Below are 16,101 nucleotides of genomic sequence, written 5' to 3' on the forward strand. Positions count from 1 at the left end.
CAAAAAGTGGAAAAAAGGCACAAAACATGAGAACACTGAGTTATTTAGAAGTTAAACTAAAAGGTAGCACAACCCCACAAGGTGCACAAGCACACTGAGACTTTGTCTGACAACCCCGGTACCTCTGTAGAGTGGAAACTCCGGAGTAACAAAAAAGAGCTGAAAGTAATCAAGGAAAATGAGGTGAGAAATGGAAACTAGAAACAAAGCATGTAAGAATCAAATTTGAGTTGCCAATGCAGGAAAAGACTTGGATTGGCCTCCCCAGAACCTGGACCTCAACATTACTGGACCAATGTGGGATCATCATGACAGAAAATGGTACAAAAGGCAGAAATGTGCAACGAAGAGGATTGAATGTCTTTCTAGAAGGCTGGACAACTCAAGACATCTGCCTAAGAGTCCATGTTGTGTTAAAGAATAACTGGTCCTAATAAATCCATTTCAAGCTAGTTAGAATTATACAAACTTTTTATTCCAGTCTGGAAACAGAACAATTCAGCCTGGAGTTTGAGTGTTTCTCCTCTTCTTCCATCTCAGGTAGAAATCCATCAGACACTTAATGACTTGCAGGAGTCTGTGGAGGAAGCTGAGAGATTAGAAGGGGGTTGCCATGACAACACAGTCTCCAACGTATTAATGAATGCAGAGTTTTCAAGGAGGAGGACGTAACATCACATGCGACAAGGAGCCAGGAAACGGTGAGGCACGCTGTCATGGTAACCAGCTCGGCGTTATTAGCGCTGTTTAGATTAGCGCCGACAACACAAAGTGTTAGAATACAGAACACACAGGATGTAAAGGTGTCACAGGTGTAAAAAATAGTCTTTATTTACATTTAAATGTACTTATGAGAGCCATGTGAAGGACAGATGCCAAGAAGCAGCAAGTTAAAAGAAGTTTTACCCCTCTTCTTCATAATATCAGCCATCAGATCCTCTGTGCTGTGGCCTTGTAGAGACTGAACAGAATTATTTTTAGAGCCTGTAGTTACTGGAGGTCCTTCACACAAAGTAATAGTTTTCATCCAAAATGCACCCGATATTAATAATTAATTGAATTCTCAAGTATACAAATGATCAGACAGCTCAAAAATGACCATTATTGTTGCCTAAAACCAGTACGGTACTTCTCATGTTTTACTCTGTTGGACCAAAATATCTAATTTACCTTCATAAAAACCCGTCAAACCTCCAAATTCACATTAAACAAGAGGATCTATGATAACTAATCAACATTAATTAACCATTTACTGGCTGTTTGTTTGCTTGTTTTGTCTGGGAAAAAATGAAACCAACATGCTTCTTCGAGTTCTTTAGTGCCTAAAATAGTAGAACCTTTGGCTGTATTGGTTTATTGCCCAATTAAGATTTTGACTGGATGCCGATCGCAGCGGCCATCTGTAATTTGTATGGAAGAAAATTTACTTTTCAAAGTAAAATGTGATCCTCAGCATTACTTTAAATGTTATTAATTCCAGTTTCACTCCTGCTCAGGGAATAGTTTCTGAGTATTTTCAGATCAGTCGACTAAAGCAATCAAAAGTATTTTCTTCTCTAGCAATAAGTGGTTGCCAGATGGTTGCAGACTGGACTCTTGGAGTCTGTGATTGGGCTTTTATTAACTTAACTCCACACGGTTTCATGTCCAAAATAGTGGAAAAAAATTATTGATGTGTGGTAAGTAGTCACATGACTGCAAAACCTCAATAATGATATGCTATCTGGTAGCTAGCAACACAGCTTAGAGTAATATAAACACATTAGCTTAAGGACGATAGAGGATGACTGTTTTTAATGCTTCTCTTTGGAAAGCAAATGTGTTTGGCACAACAAACTATTCAGAACATGCTTCTGGTTGCTACAACTGCCTGACAGGACAGGTGTTTAACAAAAAAAAGTTCATAATGAAAGTAATGGGAGTTCTTGGTGGGCGGAGACAAACACCATCATGTGATGACAAAGTCTGAGATGATCCATCCACAACACGAGGTGAGTCCTTAATAGGTTGCTGCACTGTTTGGATTTTTTCCTATGAAAGAGTTGTGATCGAAATCTTAGCGATTCCTTTGTTTCTTTTTGTAATATTGGGTCTCAAGAACACTTTAGGCTCAGTTTTTAAAACCTTAAAGGCATTCTTGGTATGAACAGAGCTGTAACTTTCCAGTAACAATCAATGGGCGTGTCCAACAAGGTGTAAAGATTGGACATTTTTCCCATTGTTGCCTCCCTCGTGACTCCCAGAATCCTGGGCATGTTCATGGGATTTTTACACCACACAGATTATTGATGTCGAAATGCTTTCAGAAAAGATGCATTTAGACTCTGTAACCTGCTGCTGGGTGTGGGACACACGAGACACGTTTCCACAGAACGAGGAAATATACAGCACAAACAGAAACTATGTCTTTGTTAGGCTGTAATTTAACAAAGGGCACAAAATGTCTTGAGTGTGAAATATTTCTTTACACCAAGTAACAGTATGTGTTGGTTTAATGTTGTTACAGGTTTTCTTGTTAAGAACTTTCTAATCTGAAACAGGCTGCCTGACAGTAGTAGTACAGAGTAGTTGGCAAGTTAATACCGACTGATGGATGCTTGAAGTCTAACAAAAGCTTAGTTATACCCAGTGAGCTCTACAAAGGAAATGGCTATGGAGCCAATCCTTTTAACCAGCTGTGCACACAATGTCCACAAACGATCAGAAGAAACACACAATGAAGTTCAAAAACGTCCACTAATAGACAGAGCTTCTTTTCAACTCATCTCCCCAGAGTCATGTTCTCAGTCTTTACAGTTGGCTGTTCCGCAAGTTCCCAATGAAATCAGAGGTTGGTTTCACCCATTACTCCAATTGCTCATTAGGCGTTTCCTTAGCCAGCCTCCCAATAAGTGCCCACATGTGACCCAATTGCTTTATCTCCTCTTCAGCTGTCTTTCTCTGTCTGCTTTGGTCTTTCTAGTCTTTGTTTGTCCACCTCTCTAATGGCATCCTTGTTCATTCTGAGGACGAGGCTGGTTCGTCTCCAGGTGCACCCATGTAGACTCTTTAAAAGTTAAGTTTGTGTTCATCACCATGTCCCCAGAAAGCATGTTTGTCCCCATAATGATATTAAACACACACACACACACACACACACACACACACACACACACACACACACACACACACACACACACACACAGACACACACACAGAGGTTGTCACATCTGCGCCCATGCATACACATTTCCTATTTTCGACACTTCTTCTTTCTCGCCTGTCATTAACAAGATAATTAGTTTGCCATGGTAACGCAGTACAACCATGTGATTGGAGCAGCTGTGCTCTGTTTAAGGCTGCAGGGGGAGATTAGCAGGAAGGACATGGCTGCTAATTATAGCAGGTGTAGCAACAGGCTAACATGCTAATGGCTCAAAGAAGCCCTGCAGGAGCAGCTGCTGCCTGGCTCAAGGGCAGGTGTTCAGAGAAGCCATAATGCAACTGGAAGTCAACCAGAAATTAAAATTTTGTGGAAGTTTTGATGCTTGGTTTTCTCTTCATTTACTTTGAAATGGACTCAAATCAAGGTCTACTCTGGATGTTTGAGTGGTTTCCTCATAATTCAAAACTTAACGTGCATTCTGGATAAACTTTAAACAGTTATATCACCACCTGGGAGGGGTTGTTGCTCAAAACAAACTAAAGCATGTGAAAGGTTGACTTTTCGCTGACTGACAGCAGGCTGATAACTTAAATCTCATTTTTCTTATTGACTGAGCACCATTTTCTTTAGTGTTCAGAATAAAAATCCAAAAGACAATTTTGCATCTTGGGCTTGCATGTTTTTTCCAGGTTATATATACCTTCACCATCTACTTTCATAGGTACACTGTGCTAGTACCAGTTTAGACCACCCCCCTTGCCTTCAGAGCTGCTCTAATTCTTGGTGGAAAAATTCCTCAGACATGTTTGTCCATGTTGGCATGATAGCATCATACTGCACATCTACTATGTTCCAAAGGTGCTCTACTATATTTAGATCTGGTGACTATGAAGGTCAGTATAACAAACTGTCATGTTCAAGAAACCAATTTTGAGCTTTGTGACGTGCATGATTTGAGCATGGAAATTGTACCAGGAAAATACAACACAAACCATTACAATAATACATTTCAATGAATGTCACTACAGTAGAGGTCTTTCAAAAAGTGCTCTAAGTTTAAGAAAGTGATTCCTCCACTGTTATCATCTTCAGTGCCATGTGACAGCACAATGTAGAGCAGATACTTAATTGACCTCTGTGGAAATAACGTTTATCTTTTTAATAGTGTTTCATCCTCCCCGTGTATGATCCTGTGGCTCCTCTGAAAAAGAGAACAGCAAAGCACCGATGCTTGACTCCCTAATATAATTCTCAACACACCTAAAAGCAGACAAGCTGCAAGCTAAAGAGGCAAAGGCAGTACACTCAAGATCGTTGTATTTATTTATTTATTTATTTTAAAGAAAAGCTTAAAGCTGGGATGTGTTATTATTTGTCACTGCATTTGTAAAACAGGAACAACTCCAGGTTTCTTTTCAGCACTGTAGACCAAGGAGAAAAGGTCTTAGGATGGGCATGGTCAGCAACAATACTCAGGTAGGTTGTAGCATTTTAAATGATGCTCATGTAACCCTGGTAAGATTTACAGCAATCAGAAGTACAGGGTTCTATGAATGCATCGTAGTTCTTGTCTGATCGTTTAATTTCCGGGCTTGCCCTGAAGGCATCACCTGCAGCTCGGTGTGCGTGAAGGTGTGGTGTAGAGGAAAAAGAACGTCAAGGAAAAACTCCATGCTGCCGCGAAGCACGGTTTTCCAGTTAAAAGGAAAAAAGAGGTTCAATTAACATTTGTGAGAGAGCTGCCGTTAGCGGTGAACCGCAGACGGGTACCTAGTGTGTTTCTTCGAACTTTTTGAACTATTCTGGTGAGTTAGCCTAGCTCACTTAGCACCGCTATTGCAGTTCAATGCGCTAAAAAAATAACTAACCAGTCAGAATAGTAGTAAATGTTGTTTAATGATGTTTAAGATGCGTTTTCATAGTATTGCGATGTTGTGACAGTTTAGTTTATGATGAGTGTTTAGTGTTTTTTCCTTTCTTGGGCCTGCTAGTTCAGCTAAGTTTTTATGCGCAGTTCACGTGCAATCCGATTATTAAGTGATGACGTGACGAATCCTACTTCCGGGCCTAAAGTAGTCTGCATTTAACATGGCTTTTGTGTTGTTAACATGTTTAATGCTTTGTATTTTCTTCTATTTAATCTCAAAAAGCTCCTAAAAAAAGTCAGTGATCACCGTTGACCTCCCTCGGCTTTTATTACCGCTAATCATTTATTTAAGCTCAGTTTTTAAAACCTTAGGATGTAACTACAGCACAGCCCATGCAGCAGTATATGAATGACTAACCTCGTATTGTGGATGGATTAACTCAGTTGTTCTCCTGGCTAAAATTTGGTCCGTTTACAGCATCCTGCCATGCGATTACATTTGTTCCTGACCATTGAGAACCCTCACATTAACTTTTATCGAGTGGAAAAAAAAGTTAGTTTGTTTATATTATGCTAACATAGCTGTGTCGCTAGCGGTCACATAGCACATCATTATATACCAGCTAGCCAAACTTCAGTAACCCTACAAACGTCACTGCTGTTTAGTTTTCTGTCTTCATTTATGTTGGAAGCGATAGCAGAGCTGTACGTTTTAATTTGTTTCCAAACCCCCGCAGTCAGGACATGCTATATTGTATTTAGATGGAAGCTAGCGAGCTAACTTCCTGCTAACTTCTAACTCCGTTAAATGTCATAAATTCCGTTTTCATGGATGCCTGGATGTTAAACTCAGTTGTTACACCTGGTAGAGCAGAACGCTGATAATTTTATTAAAGATGAAAGACTTTAGACAGTGTTTTAACTCTCAGTAATGCCACAGTGATCATTTGATATATGGACCTGCAGCAGAGTTTAGGCCCAGACACGGCTAGTGACGTCAGACTGAACGATCGGATAGCTGTGCTGTAGCTGTAACTGCGGGTGATGCACAGTAATGCCAGTGTATTTACTTTTAATGTGCCACAAGATGCAAATTTAGTTTAATATTTAAAAAGAACCAAGGACATTAGGAACAAGGACATTTAAGGAATGTGAACATCTAATGTTCTGCATATTTCTGTGCAGGCTGTGACAATTCCATGTGTGCTGTGTAAGGAGCTGCCATCGCAGATCTAAGGCACCATTACTGCTGTGGAGGTCTTCTGTGGATCAGGACGCGGACACGTGATACCTGCCGTACCAGGAGGGCGGTAGGGAAAAAAACAAGAGGAAGTCCACCTGAGAGATACCTTATCATTTTCTTTTGCTACTTCTTTTTTTTCTTCGCCTGGGACTCAGGTTGTTTTTTGTTCTCAAACCCAAATAAACTGGTAACTAAATGAAACTAATATCATAAAAACTGATGGTTGACAACCAGTAAAAGTCTAGTGGTACCACATTTTCCTTTCTTTTCCTTTTCTTTGGGGGTGTGGAAATATTGTATTTTCTTTCTTGCCTTACATCTATTTTGATTGTTTCGATTATTTTTGTGATGCATTTGAGATGGTTACTGCATTTGAAGGTATCCCTACATTGAGAATGAGCAAAGGGAACTGATCCAAAGAATATATATATAAAGCAAACTTTGTTTCACAAACCTGGGGTCGTGCGTGTTATGTGGGTTGGAAGTCTTATTTGCTCTTACAGAGTCTGCTACTGCCAATCTCCTTCCCAAACCTAGTAGGTCTTTGAGCGCGAATCTGAGGAAACCTGTGATGACTCTAAACTAGAAGGCCCTAGGTCTGAGATTTCTGATACGAGCCCTAGATTCAGATATTGTAGACATTGCACTTGGGCCAGCAGTATAGATAATCTCTTTATAGATAGAGGGACACACATCCAGTTACACTCAGCTGGTACTAAAAGGCCCAAAGTGCACTGAGAAAATATCATCCACACCATTACACCAATAGCAGTCTGAACTCTTGATACCAGGCAGGATGGATCTATGCTTTGATGCTGTTTACACCAAATTCTGACAATATTCTGTCACAACAGAAATCAAGACTCATCAGACCCGGCAACTTTTTCCAATCTTCTGTTGCCCTGTTTTGGTGAGTCTGTGTGAATTCTAGGCTCAGTTTCCTGTTCTTATTTGACAGGCGTGGCACCTTACTGAGGTGCCACCGAGTCCTTTGATGCGCTATCAAACAAAAGTGTTTGTTCGTGGGTTTTGGTATCACAACGCCAACGCCAGTCAACACCTTTTACAAATACCGGTGACGTCACTGACTTTGAAAAACTACAACATGTGATTCCCAAACATTGAATAATAGAGAATTACTCTCATTTTTACCTTTTTCACCACATGGTTACTGCAAGATAAGTACTTAAATTAATAACTGATTGTCCAAATCTTTGCAGGTGCTTTTGATCATGTGAGTCATTGACTGACTCATGGATTCAGTTCCAATAGATGTCTCAGGTCTAAACTGTTCATCGGCACGTTGAAAACTTGGGAACGTTTATTAATGACTCACCAGGAGTCACATTTTTTCACACCCTGACAACCTCAAAATGAAGTTAATTAAAGGTTCTCAGGTGTGACAGGTGAGTTAAGAGGAGCTCGGTCTCACCCTGAGTGACGAGTCTCTCTTTGCAGGAGGCGACAGGTGCTTGAGAGGATCAGGATGAGAAGGAGGGAAGTGACTCACCCTCTCAGCTGTCGGATTAATCTCCAAAATAAATGTGGCATTGTTTACCTGGACCCGCCCAGTCCACCAGATCAGCCAATCAGACTTGGTGGTAGTCGGAAAAGCAAAGTGAGAGGTACAGGTGAGTCAGCATGTACGTGTTTGTGCATTACACAGTGCAGCTGGCATGCACAAGAAACAGAAGACAGCAGTGACGTCACAGCATTAAAAACACTACTGAAGCGAATGGGGAAAACACAGACTGTACAGTTCCATAAATAATGACTAAGCTCTGTTTTACTTCATTTATGGTGAAATATGTGATATTTTAAAGTTGACTCAAAATGCTAAGAAATGACCTAAATGGAGTTATGTTTGTCCATTTTAATTTTTCATTCAAACCCTCTCTTATTGCTCATAATTTTGGACTTTGTTCTGTTTATTGCTCAATCAATTCTTATCTAAACATCACTGGACTGCATACCACACTGTTCCGTGTTTACAGCCTTATGTCTGGATTAACGGGCAGCTTGCAAGACACATGGAACTTTACACATGTTGATTATCTTCCATGTGAGACAGACGAAGCTGAAACCTCCGTCACAGTTTCCCCGAGTGGCTGCTGAGTCAGTGAACGTCTCTGAGCTGGCGAGCAGGGATGTGGCGATGGAGGTCAATCTGGACTCTGTTGTTTTTGTTTCAAGCCTGACAAGCCAGACGTGGCTGCGGCAGGAACCAAATAAAGAAGAGTGTCTGTGCGTCTGTTTAAAACTGGATGTGGCTCAGGACTCTGCAGGAGGTCATGAAGGCCACACAGACACACACACAGGTAATCTGATAGGCTGTGACTTGCTGAAAAGGATTATGGGTCTAAATTAATATCACCTACTGTACAAATGTTCACCCAAACAGACGGCATACTCAACAATGCAGCAGCTGTTCGTACATGACGTTCATGGCTTGCTGTAAATTCTTTTGTTGTCTCTGTTTCCACCTCTTTTCAACTGCTTCAGCTTTTAGGCCTTTAGTTTTGGGTTTCAATCCAGCTGTTTTCAGATACTTTGCATGAAATTATCCAAACAGCTTTTGGCTGTGGTGAAACTGTCTGAGCATTAATGAAAGTGCGATGGGAACAGATGTGGCAGATAATGACGTCTACTGAAACTTATGCTGCTGCTCCGGAAAAACGAGAAGCGAAATAAAAACATCAAATTTCTCTGTGGAGCGATGAAGAAACTACCCCACATGCCATTCCTGCATCATGTTTCTGCCCAGACGAGAGACAAAGAATCTCATTGCTGATGTTTATCAGAAAGATTACATAAAAACTACTGGGCACAAGTTTCACACATGTAGGAGAGGAGGAGCTTTATTTAAAATGACAAAAAATGGCACTGACCTTTATATAGATTGTGCTTTTTAAGCTATATGGAGCTGCTGACACATGAAGCTCCCAGCACTCAGTTTTTGTGCTGATGTTAATGCCAGACAACGCTGGCAGCTTTATTGCACTGCACACCTCAGCATAGCATCCTGTTACAGCACCAAGCTATTTAGAACAAGCTGGAAGACAGCATGGCTTAATGTTTGATCTTACACATCTGTGGCAAAGTTCGGGAGGTATGACCCAACACTTTTGTCCATATAGTGCATGTGTGTCTTATTCTAATATCCTCTTCTTCTTCTACAGTCAGTTTGATGTTACCCAGTTGGAGAATTAGTTCCGCCAAGCCTTTCATCTCATTAATCATAGTTTGTATAACTGTATTAATTTTTCTTTTTTCATAGCTTATTTATTATTATATTTTGTCTGTCCTGTTTGTCCCATCATTTTTATAGAGGTGACCCTTCCCATGAGTGATGTGGGTAGAGATTTCCATCAAGCCAAATTGCCTTCTACTTTCTTTAGAAATGGGATGTGGTTTAATTTAGTTAAATCTGCAAGCTTGGGAGAGACATTAATACCTAAATATTTAGTATTTCAAGATTGCAGTGGGGTAGAAGAAGAATTATGGAAGGAGCAATCAATTGGAAGAACTGTAGAATTTGACCAGTTAACTGAATAAACTGAAACTCTTGAAAAAGAGTTTATTAGTGTAATTACTTCAGAAACGTTGGTTTGTGAGTTTTGGAGAAAAAGCAACACATCATCCGCATAGAGACTGATTTTATGTTCTACGTTCTTGCATCTTATGGCCTTAATTGCTATAGCCTGTCTAATTGCTGCTGCTAGTGGTTTGATAAAAATAGCAAACATTTTTAGATAAAAATCTCAAGTTAACTCTGTTCCAGCTAACGCTTTTTCTGCATCTAGAGATAATATTGTGGTTTCAATGTTTTTACTGAATGAGTAGTCTATTAAATTAAGTAATCTACGTGTATTTGTTGATGAGTGCCCGCCTTTTATGAAACTGGTTTGGTCAGGATGAATTAAAAGGGGGGTTATCGTCTCTAATCTCTTGAGAGAGCTTTACAGATTATTTTGAGATCTACATTTATAAGGGATATTGAACGCTAGCTTGAGGAAAATACAGTGAAAAATTCTTGTGCACCTCTGGACTTCAGTGCAGCTGTTAGTTTCAGATCACTCTGCATGGGTCCTAAAGTAAAGTAAAATTTTATTTATATAGCACCTTTCAAGATAAAATCACAAAGTGCTTCACAGAAGCTGGAACATAAAACAACATCAACCAAAGGCAAGTTTAAAAAGATGGGTTTTTAACTTTTTTTTTAAAAGAACTGACAGAGTCTACAGATCTCAAACTCAATGGAAGAGAGTTCCAGAGTCTGGGAGCCACAGAAACAAAGGCTCTGTCACCTTTTGTTTTCAATCTAGTGTGCTGGACAACCAGCAAGCTCTGGTCAAAAGACCTCAGGGACCTGCTGGCAATATAAGGATGAAGAAGATCCATCCATTCGCTTCCGCTTATCCTTTTCAGGGTCGTGGGGGGCGCTGGAGCCTATCCCAGCTGTCATAGGGCGAGAGGCGGGGTACACCCTGGACAGGTTGCCAGTCTGTCGCAGGGCTAACACACAGGGACAGACAACCATTTGCACTCACATTCACAACTAGTGGCAATTTGGATTATCAATTAACCAGTCCCCACCTGGGGGGGAAGCCGGAGTACCCGGAGGGAACCCACACAAACACGGGGAGAACATGCAAACTCCACACAGAAAGACCCCGGCCACATGGTGGAATTGAACTCAGGACCTTCTTGCTGTGTGGCAGCAGTGCTAACCACCGTGCCACCGTGCTGCCCTGATGAAGAAGATCACTGACGTAAATTGGAGTTAGTCTGTGCAGAGCCCTGCAGGTCAGAATTATAATCTTAAAATGGATGCTGAATTTAATGGGAAGCCAATGCAGCTGGATCAGCAGGGGAGTGACATGGGAGTACCTGGAAGCCTTGGTCTAAAGCCTTGCAGCAGCATTTTGAACACCCTGCAGACGTTCCAAGGAGGCCTTACTTAGACAGGTAAACAACGAGTTACAATAGTGTAAATGAGATGAAACAAAAGCAGGTATAATCATTTCAAGTTTGGAACATGACACAATAGGACTCAGCTTAGCAATAATTCTTAAGTGGTAGAAACAGGAGCGGACCAGAGATTTAACATGAATATCCAAGGACAGAGCGAGTCAAAGGTAACACCAAGGAGGAGGAGAGGGAAGTGACGGGGAAAGGTAAGTGACCCATGTTGTAGGTGACGTCAGACGCCGGAGATTTGGTGGAAAAAAAAAAGCGAATGGTAGCATAGAATTGAACAAAGTTTCTTTAAACTTCAGTATTGCCAAATAAACTAACCAACTGTCATATAACTAACAACATCTGTCCTATCATCTCTAACACCCTGGAGGACAACGAGGAGAGTTTAGACGCTCTCCAAGAATACATCGACCGGTGCTTTGAAGATTTAGTAATGAAGAAGGCCCAGAGCGCGTCTTCCCCGGCCAAAGCTGAGACGCCGTCATCTAAAAGATATCGCCCGGCAGACTCCCCCGGCACAACATCGCCTGCCAGCAAAGATATCGTCGACATCCTGGAGTCAATCGATAAGCGATTGTCCAGTTTCGATGCAAGGCTGTCCCTGGTGGAGATCTTACACCGGGAATTTAAATCTCTAAAAGAATCCCTGGAGTTCAGCCAGCGGCAGGTGGAAACACTTGCTGCGGAAAACGCCACGCTACGGGACTCGGTCAAATCTCTAACCGAAAATGTGACCCAATTAAACATAGAAAATAAAAAAATAAAAGAGACCGTTATAGATTTACAAGCCCGTAGCATGAGAGATAATCTGGTGTTTTCTGGTATTCCAGAGTCTGCCGGAGAGGACCCGGAAACGACCGTGAGAAGCTTCATTAAAATCCACCTGAAGCTGCCGGAGGACACGGTGAAAAACATAGGGTTCGATAGAGTGGCTCCGAAGACAGGAAGCGGGAGACCACGTCCTATTGTAGCCAAATTCGGCCACTTCAAGCAGAAGGAGCAGGTGAAGAGTCGCGGCAGAGAGCTGAAAGAAACGGATTTCAGCGTGAACGATCAGTTCCCCAGAGAGATCCTGGAATGACGCAGGGTCCTCTTCCCAGTCCGACGTAGTTTTATCCAGAAAGGCTCCCGGGCTGTCATCGCCGTGGACTGGCTCTACGTGGACGGACAGCTCTACCGCGACCCTGGCACCACTCCATGGCTGTATTGACCGCACACCAGATAAGAATCCGCTACACTATTCTCTTCACTCACACTCTCTTGTATTAACTTTTGCTTAACTATGTAATTTCAGTTTGCTAATTTAGTATAACGTCACCGTCACTCTCCGCCAATGCTCTAATTGGAATGTTTCTGTTTTTATTTATTTTTCCCTCTCTCTCTCTTGTCGCGCACCTTGCTCTTTGGTTTATTTGCTTCTCTTTTCTATCACTATGTCGATCACCTGTTTCCCTATCCATCCACAAACGACACTGTCTATTTCTACATGCTCACTCTGCACGATCACGCACACACATGCGTTTAAAGGCAACACATTTACAACAGCCACACAGCGCACACAGATATAGGACACATGCACACATTTGCTCATATTAGTTATTATGCACACACATAGTCAGACCTATGGAGCTTCTTGCCGTGCATTTTCTTCTCTTTACTTACCAAAAAAAAAAAAAAAAAAAAGATGTGTTTCCATTTTCCTCACCCGTCTAAGCGAGACACACAGCGTACATCATTAGCCACAAACACACAACTATGGGCATGCTAAGATTTGTCACATGGAATGTGCATGGAGCTGGCTCTAGGGAAAAAAGGTTAAAAATACTTAACCAACTTAAAAAATTACAGGCAGACGTTGTTTTATTACAAGAAACCCACATGCCTGTCACAGGTTTGAATAAACTTAAAACACCTGAGTTTCCTAATGTGTTCTCAGCCTGTTATAATTATAGACAAAGAGGAGTAGCAATTCTAATACATAAAAATATTAATTTCACAGTACTCGATACAGTTATAGATCCAGAGGGCAGATTCCTAATCGTCAAACTATCTATACTTAACCAAAAGCTAGGTATTGTAAGTATATATGGTCCAAATGTTGATGACCCCTCATTCTTCCACGGTTTTTTTAGTACACTCTCCGAACACCTAGACTGCACAATTGTTCTGGGGGGAGACCTCAACCTGGGACTAAATGAAGAAATGGATAGGCTCAATACAGCAGGAACTCAGCGTAACTGGCAGTCCACAAATATAATCAAACAGTATATGAGCGACTTTGGTCTTTGCGATGCATGGCGCTCCCTTCACCCCAACAGTAAGGAATATTCTTTCTTCTCACATGTCCATCACTCCTACTCTCGTCTGGATTATTTTCTGGTCAGCAGCTCACTGCTGAGTAACATTACAGACACTGAGATTCATCCTATAGCTGTCAGCGATCATGCTCCTGTATCTTTAACACTAATACAGATGAATAATACTACACCAAGAAAAAACTGGAGATTTAATACATCACTGCTCAAAGACGAAGAGTTTATCAAATACTTTAAAAAAGAATGGACTCTATATTTAGGCTTTAATGACATTCCTGGAACATCAGCATCTGTCCTCTGGGAAGCAGGGAAAGCCGTGATGAGAGGTAAAATAATCTCTTTCTCATCACATAAGAAGAAAGAAGAAAACAAAAAAATTCAGGAACTAGAGAAAAACATCAAATCCTTAGAAAAAGCCTATGTGTCACACCAAGATCAAGAAATATTAAACAAAATACGCAAGACAAAACTAGAATTAAATGAAATTATTAATAAAAAGACTAAATCTTAGTACAAAGACTTCGCCTGCAAAATTATGAACACGGTAACAAATCCGGACAATTTCTTGCTAACCAGTTAAAAATCAATAAAGAAAAAAACAACTATATGTGCTGTTAAAGATTTATCTGGGAATACAATATATGATCCTAAAAAAATAAATAAAATTTTTAGGGATTTCTATGAAACTTTATATACACCACAAATAAACCCATCTAAAAACGAAATTGATCAATTTCTCGACAACATAACTCTTCCAAAATTATTAGACACCCAAGCAATGGCACTGGATTCGCCACTGACGCCAGGTGAACTCCAGGAAGCTCTGATAAGTATGCCCAATAATAAGGCTCCAGGTCCAGACGGTTTTCCAACAGATTTTTACAAAGAATTCTGGACAATTCTGGCACCAGTTTTTCACAGGATGTTGCAGGAAATCAAAGAAAATGGTAGACTACCACCAAATATGAACTCTGCAAATATCAGTCTCTTACAAAAACCAGGCAAAGACCCTGTATATCCCTCAAGCTATCGTCCAATATCCCTTATTAATGTAGACCTTAAAATAATCTGCAAAGCTCTCTCAAAGAGATTAGAGAAAATAACCCCCCTTTTAATTCATCCTGACCAAACTGGTTTTATAAAAGGTAGGCACTCATCAACAAATACACGTAGATTACTTAATTTAATAGACTACTCATGCAGTAAAAACACTGAAACCATAATATTTTCTTTAGATGCAGAAAAAGCATTTGACAGAGTTAACTGGAAATTTCTTTTTGCAACTTTACATAAATTTGGTTTTGGACCCTCTTTCATAAACTGGTTAAAAATATTATATAACTCGCCAACAGCTTGTGTCAGAACAAATGACCAAACATCCTCCCGCTTCTCTCTTCTGAGGGGCACCAGACAGGGATGCCCACTCTCCCCTTCACTGTTTGCAATTTTCATTGAGCCATTAGCAGCAGCAATTAGACAGGCTACAACAATTAAGGGCATAAAATGTAAGAATATAGAACATAAAATCAGCCTTTATGCAGATGATGTGTTACTTTTTCTCCAAAACTCACAAACCAATATCTCTGGGGTAATTGCATTGATAAATTCCTTCTCAAGTGTCTCAGATTATTCAATTAACTGGTCGAAATCAACAGTTCTTCCGATTAATTGCTCCTTCCATAATTCTTCTCCTTCCCCACTGCAATGTGGAAATATAAAATATTTAGGTATTAATGTCTCTCCTAAACTTTCAGAATTAACTAAATTAAACCACATCCCACTTTTAAAGACAGTAGAAGGCGACCTGGCTAGATGGAAATCTTTACCCATATCACTCATGGGAAGGGTCGCCGCTATAAAAATGATGATCTTGCCAAAAATAAACTATTTATTTTCAATGATCCCAAATAAGCCATCACAAGATTGGTTCAGATCTCTAGACTCGTACATTTCTAAATTCCTTTGGAAAGATAAACCCCCACGTATCAGCTTAAAAACACTACAAAGGACCAAGGATAAAGGAGGATTAGATCTGCCTAACTTTAATCACTATTTTTTAGCCAACAGGCTTCAGTTCATCTCTAGATGGTTTAAACACACCCTCTTAGATGAACCTTGGATAGATGTAGAACAGGCACTATGTAATAACCTAGAAATTTCAGACCTACCATTTATCAGCTCAAACATCAAACGACATGAATGCTTTAAAAGCATCAATATTAGCTCTTCTCTGACAGCATGGTGGGAGTTTCTAAAAATGTCTTCATTAATCCCATGCAAACGTACACCTATCTGGAACAACCCGGACATATTACAAAACAATAATATGATAAACTTTTCAGATTGGAGTTGCAAAGGAATTAAATACTTGGAACATATATTGGAAGGAACAGACTTTATTTTGTTTGACAGACTAGTTATACAATATGGCATCAACAAGAAACGATTTTTGGAATATCAACAAATTAAATCCATAGTAAAAAAGAAATTTAATCCCAGTGAAGCTGAATTACAAACACCACCAAGTGTGGTACAATTTTTTAGTCTAAAC

General features: G+C 40.3%; 1 protein-coding gene across 1 annotated transcript; it reads left to right on the top strand.

The window, feature by feature from the left end:
- The first annotated feature begins 31 nt into the window (after window positions 1–31).
- On the top strand, window positions 32–15,233 carry LOC146369519 (uncharacterized). The gene is made up of 3 exons (XM_084909748.1): window positions 32–4,950; window positions 6,198–8,573; window positions 12,066–15,233. The coding sequence occupies exons 2-3, from the start codon at window positions 8,300–8,302 to the stop codon at window positions 12,314–12,316; spliced, it is 525 nt and encodes a 174-aa protein (XP_084765874.1). The 5' UTR covers window positions 32–4,950; window positions 6,198–8,299; the 3' UTR covers window positions 12,317–15,233.
- The last annotated feature ends 868 nt before the right edge of the window (window positions 15,234–16,101 follow it).

Source organism: Perissodus microlepis, chromosome 17 (assembly GCF_051167445.1).
Source record: "Perissodus microlepis isolate ML-2025 ecotype Zambia chromosome 17, ASM5116744v1, whole genome shotgun sequence".
Classification (NCBI taxonomy): domain Eukaryota; kingdom Metazoa; phylum Chordata; class Actinopteri; order Cichliformes; family Cichlidae; genus Perissodus; species Perissodus microlepis.